Raw genomic sequence first — 12,529 nt, 5'->3', positions numbered from 1 at the left:
CCCCTTCTCGCCCCCATTTCAATCATAGGTCCCTATTTATTTTTTTCATTGGAGTGGTGGATATTTGTGAATATTCATAAATATTTAGTTTAATTTTTATTTTAAAAAAATTAATATTCAATGTAATTAAATTAAATGTATTAAATTAAAACCCGATCAAATACAAATTCAAGGTAATTAATATAGTCACAAAATCTTCAAGATGCTAAATAAAATAAAATGACACAAATTTGAATTTAATATAGAGGAATGCTAGGGGCCAGCAACTTTTGTGATTTGTAGCCATCAAATAGCCATCAATGATAGTTTTAATGGTGTGAGATTAATGTGAGATTTCATCCAATGGCTCACTTTTCTTTGCTGGTTACATGCTGGCCAGAATTTAACAAAGTTGCTGGCCCTCTAGACTTTTCCTTCAATATATCTACAAATATTTTGATAGTCTCACCAAAACGGACAAAATCTTGATGTTTCACTTATATGATCTTAGGCACTTTTGGAGGTGCGATTTCTTAAAACAATATCAACATTTTTCAAGAAACCTTTGAAGAGCTTTAATTTTTGTAGTAAAAATGATCTAGCTAGATAGATATATATGTTTGCCATGACATTACTCGACTCTCTCAAGAAACGAACAATGGAGGAAAGCATTATAACGAATATAATAATACTAAAATATTCATAACAAAAACCACTTTTCTTTAAACAAAATTTATGATCACATGAGCAAAAAATAAAAAAGCCAACCCTTCATCTGTAGTGGAATTATTTTTATTAATTATCAACTCATAAAAAGCATTACTTCTGAGGGAAAAAAATGATGGTACAAACTGACGAACACATCCCTATCTATACGAGGAGGAAAAGAATAATGAAGATAGACAAAATTGCTAATATACAACAGCTATCAAAACCTTAAAGCCCAAACAGAATCTTATAACCTAGATCTCTTGCCCCAACCAACAATGATGACTTTGGCAACCAAAAATGCACAGCTCCGCCAGCAGCACCTGGTTTAGCAGTCTTTTTTATCTTCAATAAAGTAACAGTGGAATGCTTAGCTTTGATTATTATAATTGTTATCAGTTATCTGCGCCGCAACAAGACGGTGTTCTGGTGAGCCTTGATATCCCTTTGTATTCTGTCTGCATATAAGGGTAGGCTAATGATTCCATTGATCTCATTCAACAGCAACTCTTCTGTAATGTTATCCTTTATGCTTCGCATTACCTGTGTCATCAAATTAATTTTAAAAACTAAACTTGTATTACATGTTCTTCACATTAACTAATTAAACCAAAACACAAGAGGATTAAGAGGAAATAAGAATAAACCTTTCTGTAGGTATTAATCTCATTCGGATTTGCTTTGTCAAATCTGATTCTCATACAGACCCAGTGACGCTCTGTGGCGTCCCAGTAGCACTCAATGATCTTCCCTGAATAGGAAGAAATATCTGATGCATCTGCAAATGGTTTAAAAGCGAAAAAGGGAAACAAATTATGGTTTGCTTTTGCAAATACCAATCTTGGATAAACTACTCAGATAACTGTATCAGAGTTTAGAATTATGTTTTCCTAGATGGTATCAAATTATAGGCCAACAAACCTTTAAAAATAACTCTATTCCCTTCCATTAACTTCTTCCTTCCGCGTTCAAACAGATAAAGGAGGGGGCGATCACCTGCTCCAACCTGTAAAATAAGACATCACAATATATTTGGATTGTAATGATGGGGACGATTTTTGGCAAAAATCAGTGCATCTTAACTTGACAAAAGGTATTTATACAACCTCACAGAGGAAGTCAACGGAGTTCATCTCGGGATATTTCCACTTCAAAAGACCTTCATGTGTGCGAGGGACATATGGATCATCCCAACCCTGTAGAATCAAACGTCAGCAAGAACAGAAAATTTGAGAAAAACAGCATCTACCCATATTTATGAACTGATAGTATTTTGTTGGTTGGGCATTCTTCACTGATAAAAGGGTACACCTATATCCAGTTTACTCAGTAGCTAATAGTAATTTATATATTGAAGCAGGAAGAACTGGAAAAAAATGAACTGTGCATTGTTATAGCATCTATTCAATCAGAACCAATCTATGCTTGCAGGGTTTCAAACTTTGAGAGATAGTAGTTATAACCTGGAAAACCAGACCATCTGATTGATGTGAGAGTTGTGGAATGAATTTGTGAAGGAGCTTTGAAACGGTAGAAAGTAACCAAAACCCCTTCCTCCTCACCTGAACCATAAGCACGACAATATAAAGTTGATCGCACTAGAAAATGCCCCTAAAGTAGAATAATAAGCATCACTATACGTACACTAAATGGCTCCAAGTCATATCTGTAATAAGGATTTGTACTCTTGGAGAGAGCCTCTCGTTCCATGTTACGAGGCTCAATTACTTCTTTCTCCAGCAATTTCCACCGTTCGTAGAATGGAAGCTGCAAGCGTTAAAAAAGATGGTCAAGTCAAATTCTGCCAAGAAAATGCACAGAACTCATATGGGAACCAACCAGAGATCCAGGATATAAATTGTTTTATAAACATTCTTCCTATTTTTTTCTTTTTCGGCAGCAAATAATCATGCTCAGCCAGAAACTGAACATTGTTGATCAACATCCAACTGTATCAACGTTCTTGAATAAAACTTATTATATCACTATTTAGTTAATAAGATGCTGCTTCCATAATTATGCAACAATCTTTTCTGCATTTGTCTTGTGATGTCTATCTTGAACTAGAGATATGGACTCTTTTGATAGAGAGAGATGAACTAATCAAGGTTGCAAACTTTCACGCAAACCATGGCCCAAGAATCAGAACTAGTTCCAAATTCAACAAGAAAGCTTACAGGAGCTCATTTTCATTGGGATTCTTAGGAGAATATACATAAATTCAGTGATAATAACAAACACCCTATCTATAATATTTAATACGATCTATTTTGCGCCAACCACTACCAATAGACATTCAAAACCCCAAAATCAAACAAGAGTTAGCTGGTATTTTCAATATTTCAGAATAGTAAAATGTATGGATGAACCAACCAAACTATAGGCACTACAATTGTCAACCAATAAATACCTCTGTCACTGAGACTTGATTAATTGCCATCAGATCATAAATGAGGTATCTTCTCTCCTGCTTATGCGTATGCGGATCCATGTCAATAATCATCTCCCCGTCAAGTAATGTGTAGTGGTGATTCTTCTCAGGTGTACCCTTGAAATGGTTTCATTAAAAATGATTAAATAAAAGGAATGGATCTAACAAATATGTATATCAAGATACTAACAGAAATAACAGCAAATAAAAATGCATACCCCATTTGAGTATCTGCAAGGAAACCGCATGTTGATCTTTCGGAAGAGAAACTTTCTGTCGATCAGATAACATCCATCAAAAGTAATCAGCATCATGTAACGAGTTCCATCAGCTTTCCAAGTGGCATAGTAATACCGCTGTCTTAAGAGTTGTAGATTTTCACTGCAGAAAACAAGGTAACCTGATGTCAGTTGGCAAATAAAAGATAACAAACAAATTTATTAAACTGTGTTCAACACAGTGTTCCCTCCCTCCAACTCAACTGCACCATATGAATGTTTTCCAAATTTACTTAAAATATAAAATTGATCAAGGATTCACGTATACTAATAATAGTGATCCACATATTTTCATGATTATGATTATCCCTGAGCTATAACTCAGTATAATAGAAATGAAAATCAATGATCAAATGTAGTTATATTAACCTGTTCAAAGAAACGGGGTGTGATCCAGGAAACTGCGGACGTCCTCTCCCCTGAAAAGAGATAACATCAAAGACAATTAGCCAAACATAATGCAATCAAATCATGATATAAAGTTATGTGTAAGACACTGACATTTCCAAATCACTTAATTGTTTAAGCTGAACCTATTTTTTAATTTCCTCATAATTCAGGAATGCCAATCAAACTAAAGCCAAACCCATTAATTAAATAAGTATAGCATTCATATGAAATGATATTAAAATAGAGAAATATAGCAGCAGACATTAAGAAACTATTCTAAAGGAAACATTAAACTACAGATGCAAAATACAACGAAAGCCAATTCATGAACCGACCCCTGTGCCCAGTTTGAGCAGTTGATAACAAACTTCTTGCATTGTATGCAGCTGATATGAAGGAATGGAATCTCCCAAAATATCGTCATTAGTCAATGCTTCATTCCTCATGGTATTCTCCTAGAATATAAAACCAAACGTAAGAAAAAGCCATATATACCTATAACTCCAAGCAAAAAGTCGAAGGTTTTTTCCCCAAAAGATTCAACAAAGCAAACTAACTTAAGCAAGCATTCAAAATAAGATAAATAAAATGATATAAATTTGGGGAAGCAAAAGATTATAGTTATCAACTTAGCACAACCATTTCACACTTGTGGGAAGTTTACTTTCCAAGCATCTATATATGGAATTCAACCTAAAGATGCACTACAAATAATAAAGTACAAGAAGGAGCATCTATTGATATACCTGCTGAGGAACATTTCCATGATTTTCTACAGCATGCACCTGCTGAGGAACATTTCCATAATTTTTTACAGCATCCTGCTGAGGCACATCTCTATAGTTGTCTACAGCTGGGACAGCAGCACCATCAAAATCTGTCTCACAAAGTCTTTTCCATTCTGGAGTCTGAGGACAAACAAGATCTTCAGGCTTCTTTTCACCATAAAACATATATAGGGCGTCAATGTAATCCTGCTTGTAAATTCCTGGGTAACGTGCCTGAGCAAATCTATTTATTGCCTGAGAGATACATACACACAAAAATATGCACAACACATCAATTATTGGAGTGAATCAGGTTTTTGAAATCAGCCTATAAACTTTCCTCAGATGTTTCTCACCTCAGTCACAGAAATGGATTCTGTGCGCACAAGAAAATGAACAATCATATAACCTGTACGGTTATGCCCATGTGTGCAATGTACTAGTATATATTTCTTTGTATTTGTTCTTCGGGAGCAAAAGTCCAGAACCTAAAAAGAATGTCTAACAGGTATAAATCATAAAACCTCAAGTGAGATATCAGGAACTGTTCATCATTTCTAGGCTACCAACAAGAGAATAATAGATTATCACACTCTGAGCAGTGATCAAAATACTGTATAAACGTAATGAGCATGAACATCACAGATAATACATATGCTACAAAATGGAAGCTACCTCATCACAAAATTTTTTTACAGATTCATCATCAGGCACAGAATCTCTTCCCTTGCATCTTATCTGCCATAAGCAAGCAAAAAGTTCAAAATTCCAAGTGCAACGAGCATTCATAAAACAATTCCATAAAAGTTAATATGCTACCTTAACATGACTAATCCCTTCTTTTGTCCAATCTGAAACTGGATAGTAACGATTAGTATTTGTCAGATCAAGCACTAAACCAAGCTGCAAAATTACAGAGTAGACCATCATGAGGCTGGATTCAACAAAAGGGACTGTAAAATAGAGAATACTCATAACATGTTATGCATGGAGCACAGTTTATTCAGAACAACATAAGATACTCTTAAATTGCTAAGCACTGCTATCTAATTCCCTCAACTGTTGATTCAGCAATTCAACAAATAATAAGTCTAGATAGCCCAAAATGATGGACCTTGTGCTTTTCCTATACTTACTTCTCTACCTAAAGCTCGTTGCTGAAGAATTGCTTGCTTGGGAGTATATTTCTGACCTAGGATGTTATCGTTGAAGGATTCACCGAGTGGGACCTTTGATGGTATTATGAATCCTAATTCTTGACCATGTGGTGGGCAGCCTAACCAACCTGCAATATAGGATCAACTTAAAAACTTCAAATTAACTAAATAAAAGAATATAACAATACAACCACGTTATTAGTGTGTTTGATTCAGTTTCTTTAGTTATTTGGCTCTAGTAGAACAAGATCAATTCTTCCCTTTATTATTGATTCCGGAAAAGTAAAAAACCTATATTTTTGTCACAATAACTTTTAAGGCTCAAACATATATCACTTTGCTTCAAAATCAATTCTAACTAAATACTGATAGAATTAATCCTACCCAGAAACACACTATAATCAAGGACACTAGAATATTATCTCAACATTTGAATCAGTATGTAAGGAATCACGTATCATGAAGTCAACAATGAAAAAGAGCTAACTTCAAAGTCGGGCATATATAACATTGAAACCACAAATAAAGATTCAAATAAAGAAAATATCTTCTTAGGCAAAGACAATGAGTATTTGAAAGCATGCAATCAGCATCTCAATATAATATTATTCAACATACACACGGTCATCTTCCATAGAATTCTGCTACATATAGGAAAAACAAATACACAACCTCTCAAAGCTAAAGGTTATTTGTAGCTTCATTTATTTGGAGGGATTGTTCAATTTGAAAAGTCAAATTCAAAACAGAAGCTTAAAGAAAAATGTAATGTAGCAATTCTTAAACTACGACCAGGTAAAGCACAATGCAACATCTCTGCAGCAAGCAATATGGTCCTCAATATTTAAATTTAAGAGAGGGTGAAAAAGAAGAACCTACCATGAGGAACCATGTTCCTATCGTAAGGTCTAGAGTTTGTATCGTAAGGCCTCTGTTCTCTCCCCCAACGTTCCATTCCCGGGGGCTTCCTTTTCCAACCTCTTCGGCCCTCTTCACTATTCTGAAGCATAAAGAACTCACTATTAGAAGAAAAACAAACGAAGCATAGAAAGTTATGATCACAAAATGACAATTCATCAACAATCCAATGGAATACATAAGATTGCCAAGAGTAAAAAGGAGGTTACATTATAACAGGTGAAATATTTATGCTTAGCAATGAAAAAGTTCCACAAAAATTTACCACTTTGAAGTCCATTGATGAAAGTAAATAGCAAAAATCAACAAGCCAGAACAATTCCATTGACACATTAAAACAATTCTACTAAAAAAGAAAACTTATGTAAGCAAAAGCTATTGTGCGGTGAAGTTTTCATGCCGAAGTGAAATTTGAATACCGTCATATATTAAATTGTGGAATGCCAGCAAAGGTCTGATGCATCTATGAAATTATAATCACAAAAACCGTGAAGAACACGCTGTGTTCGAATGCAGAGAAAGAATGACATGGTTTTTAGTATAAAACAACAATTGACTTGGTTTTATTTCCGTTGATTGATTTCTCGTACTACTTACTACTCAAGATGCTTGTTCAACCATGGAACTAGAATTGAGAAAGAGAATGAGGTCAAAAGTAAAAACGAAAAAGAAAAAACTTCAATAATGAAAAGAGAAAAAAAAAAAAAAGCAAATTGCGGTTTTGGAGAATGAAGAAGAATATTATAATATTATGTACCGCGTGGTAGCTCATAGGAGCTGAGGATTGATGAGAAGTGAGGAAGAATCGGAATTAGGGTTTTTGGTTGGGATTGGGGAGCAGTGAATCGATGTTTGAGAAGATGGGAGTTTGTTGCAGTTTTGAAGTTCGAAGATCTGCGGCTTTGCTTATGATTTAGGATATATCGGCGTCATCCCCTCCTCGAGTAACCGACATTAACCCACTTTCCCTTTTTATTTTTATTCTTTTTATTAAATTTGCATAATATCTTCCTTTTATACGCTATCCATTTAAAATATTGAAAATTTATTTCTGCATAGCGAAAATAATTTTATACAAAATTAAATATATTACCAATTTTATTAATAGAAATGTTAAATATTAACAAATTTATCATAAATAATAAATTAATTAAACATATGCCCCTCCCAATTTCTGAATTTTCAAATTTCATATATATTTAACATTTAACTTTTTTAATTATTTTGAGTCGTTCATATACAGCGATTGTCGTTTTGGAGCCCAAAACCACACTCGCCTCCTTTCAGCTTTCGTCTTCCTTCGGTCTCTGCCACTGCCACCATCATCACCATGAAGCTCGTTAGGTTTCAACCTCTCTCTCTCCCTCTCTCTCTCTCCGCGTTTCTTTCACTTTTTACTGTTTCTCTTTGTTTTCGTGCAATCTGATGCTGGAAGCTCTCTGTGAATATTCGTGCAGGTTTCTCATGAAGTTGAACAACGAAACCGTTTCAATCGAGCTCAAGAACGGTACTATTGTCCACGGCACTATCACAGGTTCATCTTTTTTCTCCCAATGTAGTTCTTTGCCTTTTTGGATTTTGTTGCTTCTTTTTGTTAAACCCTAGCTTGGTTTCATGATTCAACATTTCTGATTTTGCATTGCTGCATTGTTAGTGTTTCATTCCATTTGCCAATTGCATATTGAAATCATGCTCATTGGTTTGGTTTCCGAACTGCTAAACCTAATGCAGTTCCTGAGTTCTAACTGGCATTACCAGAATTTTTGTGTTAGTTATTCCTTTATTGAAACTGGCAGCCATGTATGAATTAGGGTTTGTCAGTGGATATTGTCTCTTCCACTTGCATTCTGTATTCAATATCCAATTGATTCCATAGATGTCGTTCTCTCCAAGCAGGAGGCAGATTTTGTTGTTTATAATCTATTTCTTTTCAGTTTGAACTCTGAATTACACATTCTTCCTTAAGTGCTGGGTAGTTATGGTGTGATACCAGTACTAGCTCTGTCTCTTATTCATGGGCAATCTATCATCTCAGTAGGGTGGGAACTTTTTTCATTGGCCTAACATCTTTCAACTTATGATGTAACTAATATGTTTTGGAATCCCTATTTTGGTTTTCTCTAAAGTGGAGCAGAATAGAGGGTGATATTTTGTTTCCTGGAGTTGGTTGTAGTTCCTCTAGTTCTTTGTATGCTTGACAGTTTTAAGCATATCTCAAATACTATCCCTTATGTCACGTTGAAGTAGATCTTTGCATATAAACTTGCTATAGGCTAGGATTTAGTTTAAGCTACATAAGCATGAGACATCCAAGTTGCAAAATATTTAGATAATTGTATCTTTTGTAGTGTTGAATTTTGGGGTGCCTGAAACATAGGTCTGAACACTATCATGCAATGTTTATAATTAGTGAGTGAACATCGTTTGTGAGAGTTGTAAGTCTACAATTGAGCAACACATTGCTAGTTTGCTACTTTCTTATTGTTCAAAAGTTGAAAACTATCTAATTAAGCAATCATCACCTCACCTTTTATCTAGCAAATACATATTGGTCATGTCTTTCTATTTGATGTCTCTTAGCCTTTTTTCTTGGGGGATGGAGATGGAAAATACTTTGTTGTACTTGTACTGATCCTGGAAATTTGTTGCTATGCTACAGGTGTTGATATCAGTATGAATACACATTTGAAAACCGTTAAACTAACCCTGAAAGGGAAAAACCCAGTGACTCTGGATCATCTTAGTGTGAGAGGCAACAACATTCGTTATTACATCCTTCCAGACAGCTTGAATCTCGAGACTTTACTAGTTGAAGAGACTCCAAGAGTCAAGCCCAAGAAGCCAACTGCTGGTACTGTATATTCTTTTGTTGACACTGCCACATTTTTCCAAAGAGACTACTTGTGTTTACGTTGCCTGTTATTTGGGATTTCTGGTTTTCAAAGTTTTTATTTCATTTGCAGGGAAGCCGTTGGGGAGAGGAAGGGGAAGAGGACGTGGGCGTGGACGTGGTCGTGGCCGTTAAGTTTCATGTCGCAAGTTTTGTGGCATTGGTTGTATACCCTTTTGTAGGAAAATTTTTCAGGGCTATTTCAAAGACATCCAAGGAGTGTTATTATTCATTAGTCATGACTCTGTCAATGTTGCTATTTTCTTATCAGTTATTTCTAGTGTATAATTCCTTCCTGTAGGGTAATGCCTGATTCCTCTCAACTGAAACATTCCTATATATGTAGCTTTGGGATAAGGTGAAGAAGTTAAAGGAATTAATGGGGATTGCCCTTGCCTCGTAGTCGTGGTGGTTGTGTTAAGACCTTATATACTTTGGACCTCAAACCTTACATTCTTTTAACTTTTAAGGGATTACCATGTGGATTAATCTTATGCCACATCAAATGAGGATACTTTCGGCATGTTAAGAAATGGATTACTTTAAAATGGTACAATCCTTAATGGCTAGAGTGGAAGCGACTTTGGTAGGAGCTAACTATGATAATCTTCTAGTCTCAGAAGAGATATTAACGAACACTTTCTGGATAGCAAAAAGGGCAAATAGATTAGACCCAACTGAATCAATAGAGCTAAACTATGATAAATCATGGCTCGTTGAACGAATTAGGCTAGATTAGATAACTAGATCAAACCAAATTAGATTGAATCAAGTGACTAGATTAAACCGATTAGAATAATGATTGTGCAGGATTTACCTTTGACATTCAACATGATATGAAATTCATTTTATTGTTAAGCGAAAAAATGAAAGATTTCGTAAATTTGTACATTCAAGAATTTGATAGTACATATGAATAAAAACATAGTACTCAAATTTCGAGACTTATTTGTTTCTATCTTATCAATTGGATAGATTAATGGGATGTCCCGGCACCACAAATTAGTAAAGGGAGGATAAAAAAGACAAATAAGTTAACCATGGGTCAAAATGAATGAGTTAAGGGTATCAATGTTGTCGTATAGTGTAAGGAAGAATAGAGGAAAAGAACGAAGAAATGGGATGGGGAAATTGTGGCAGTGACTAATTTGAGAGTAGAGACCAACCATCTCACACACGCAACCACCATAACAATCCCCCATCCCCCACACTCTTTGATACTACAAAAACACAAGGCACGTGGCACACTCAATCAAGAACAAGAAGAAGAAGAAGATGGGAAAGGCGAAAGATGCGGTGGTGGTTGTTGGAGCCCTAGCGTTGGCGTGGGCCGCCATAGAGCTGGCCCTGAAGCCGTTCCTGAGCAAGGCCCGGTCCGACATAGACAAATCCGACCCGGCTCGAGACCCCGACGATGACGCCGTTCCTCCGGCCGAACCCAAACCCCTGGATCCCCCTGCTCCACCTGCACCTGACGCTTGAACCCAGGTGGTGTCTGCCTTATTTCTTTTCCCTCTTTCGAATCTGTTATGTATTCTGGACAATCATCCAACTCTCTTTCTTCTTCTCTTTATTGGAACATTGGACTCACTAGGATGCAATGCAATACCGCCTTATTCCTATTCCTCTTTATTGAATTCTCTTATCTCATGTTCCAATCGCAGAATAATCAAATCAACTACTCAATCTTTTTTTGTCATCTTACGAAATCAATCATTGCCTTTATCATGAAAATCGTATTACAATTTGCGCCGATTACACAATCATTACAACAAACAGCAAGCAACTACGTTCATTTGTATCTCTTTTGTTAGAGATTTGGTTTAGATACACCAATTATCACTTTACATTTTTTTTTTTTTTTTTACAGAAGATAAGAGAATCCAACTCGCGACCTCTTTAATTGAGTATGGGTTTGAGATATAACTCATTGGAATTATCACTTTACATCTTCTTACAGATTTTATTGAAGTAATTATCCAATTTTATAACTCTTAATGTATATATTATATACTTTTTATTTAGTAGTTTTTTTATATCAATCGTATAAATTTGTTACTCTAACAATTAGTGGTACCATGTCAACCAACTCTAACTTAAATGACATAATTTTTTATATTTATCTAAAGAATTATATTATGTAAATATTAAAATTAGTTATCAGTATAAAATATATGTTAAAATATAAATATATATAAAAATAAATTAATTATATATATACAAATATATTAATAGCTGATTTTAGAAGTTGATTTTAATCTACCAATAACATTTTGTTTCTTAAATATCTCGAATTTAAATCTCTACTTTAGAAAAAAAAATAGCGGTACCATGTACCGTATACACATGAATTAATCTAAAAGTACTTAGGCTGACATGAATAGGATCATCTGATCATGTATGTCATCATATCATAATATGCATGCAAACATACATACATGTGAAGAGCAACAAAATCTCTTCGTGGGGAGAGGGGAGACTCCTAACCTTGAGATCTTCCCTCACTGCTTGGCCACCTGGATTAGGAGTAATAGCAGATATCATTTTCTTAACCTAATTTAGGTAACCTAAGGGAAACTATTTTAGTTTTAAACTTTATGGTGTTAGGCTAATTTTTTTTATATTGATTAAATATATGTGTAATATATTGTTATTGAAAAATTATGTTTTTTTTATATGGTGTTTTATTCAAATTGGACGGTCCGATTTGTTTGATAAAAAAAATAAATTACAAATCGGAAGGTTCGATTTGCTTGAAGAAAAAATTAAACTCCAAATCGGAGGGTACGATTTGTATTTTTTATTTTTTTATTTGTTAAAATAAAAATTGGACGGTCCGATTTTAACATTAAAATTTTTTTTATTTTCAAAATCACAAATCGGACCGTCCAATTTGTGATTGTTTGTTTAAAAAACAAAACAATGTAAACAAATCGGTGTCTCCGATTTGTGTCATCCCATAGCCAAATAAAACACCCCTCTCCTCACACCATATTGTCATACACATTTTT

The 12,529-nt window shown here is 34.7% G+C and overlaps 3 protein-coding genes across 3 annotated transcripts; 2 read left to right on the top strand and 1 right to left on the bottom strand.

The window, feature by feature from the left end:
• Positions 1-755: 755 nt before the first annotated feature.
• On the bottom strand, positions 756-7,617 carry LOC112756379 (uncharacterized). The gene is made up of 17 exons (XM_025804957.3): positions 7,386-7,617; positions 6,590-6,710; positions 5,690-5,838; positions 5,373-5,456; positions 5,229-5,291; positions 4,910-5,041; positions 4,533-4,808; positions 4,122-4,241; positions 3,766-3,815; positions 3,337-3,499; positions 3,098-3,235; positions 2,332-2,454; positions 2,151-2,249; positions 1,794-1,883; positions 1,609-1,693; positions 1,335-1,465; positions 756-1,230 (listed from the first exon to the last, which is right to left on the bottom strand). Exons 1-17 carry the CDS (start codon positions 7,398-7,400, stop codon positions 1,087-1,089), a joined length of 1,983 nt encoding a protein of 660 aa, XP_025660742.1. The 5' UTR covers positions 7,401-7,617; the 3' UTR covers positions 756-1,086.
• Positions 7,618-7,635: 18 nt separating this feature from the next.
• On the top strand, positions 7,636-11,217 carry LOC112755902 (small nuclear ribonucleoprotein SmD1b). Its single transcript, XM_025804227.3, has 4 exons — positions 7,636-7,972; positions 8,086-8,162; positions 9,288-9,479; positions 9,592-11,217. The coding sequence occupies exons 1-4, from the start codon at positions 7,959-7,961 to the stop codon at positions 9,651-9,653; spliced, it is 345 nt and encodes a 114-aa protein (XP_025660012.1). The 5' UTR covers positions 7,636-7,958; the 3' UTR covers positions 9,654-11,217.
• Positions 10,794-11,217, top strand: LOC112755903 (outer envelope membrane protein 7). Its single transcript, XM_025804228.3, has one exon. The coding sequence runs from the start codon at positions 10,794-10,796 to the stop codon at positions 10,998-11,000; it is 207 nt and encodes a 68-aa protein (XP_025660013.1). The 3' UTR covers positions 11,001-11,217.
• Positions 11,218-12,529: the final 1,312 nt, after the last annotated feature.

The sequence above is a fragment of the Arachis hypogaea genome, chromosome 16, assembly GCF_003086295.3.
Source record: "Arachis hypogaea cultivar Tifrunner chromosome 16, arahy.Tifrunner.gnm2.J5K5, whole genome shotgun sequence".
NCBI lineage: Eukaryota > Viridiplantae > Streptophyta > Magnoliopsida > Fabales > Fabaceae > Arachis > Arachis hypogaea.
The sequence above is the reverse complement of the archived record's forward strand: the minus strand, read 5'-3'. Positions and strand labels throughout refer to the sequence as shown.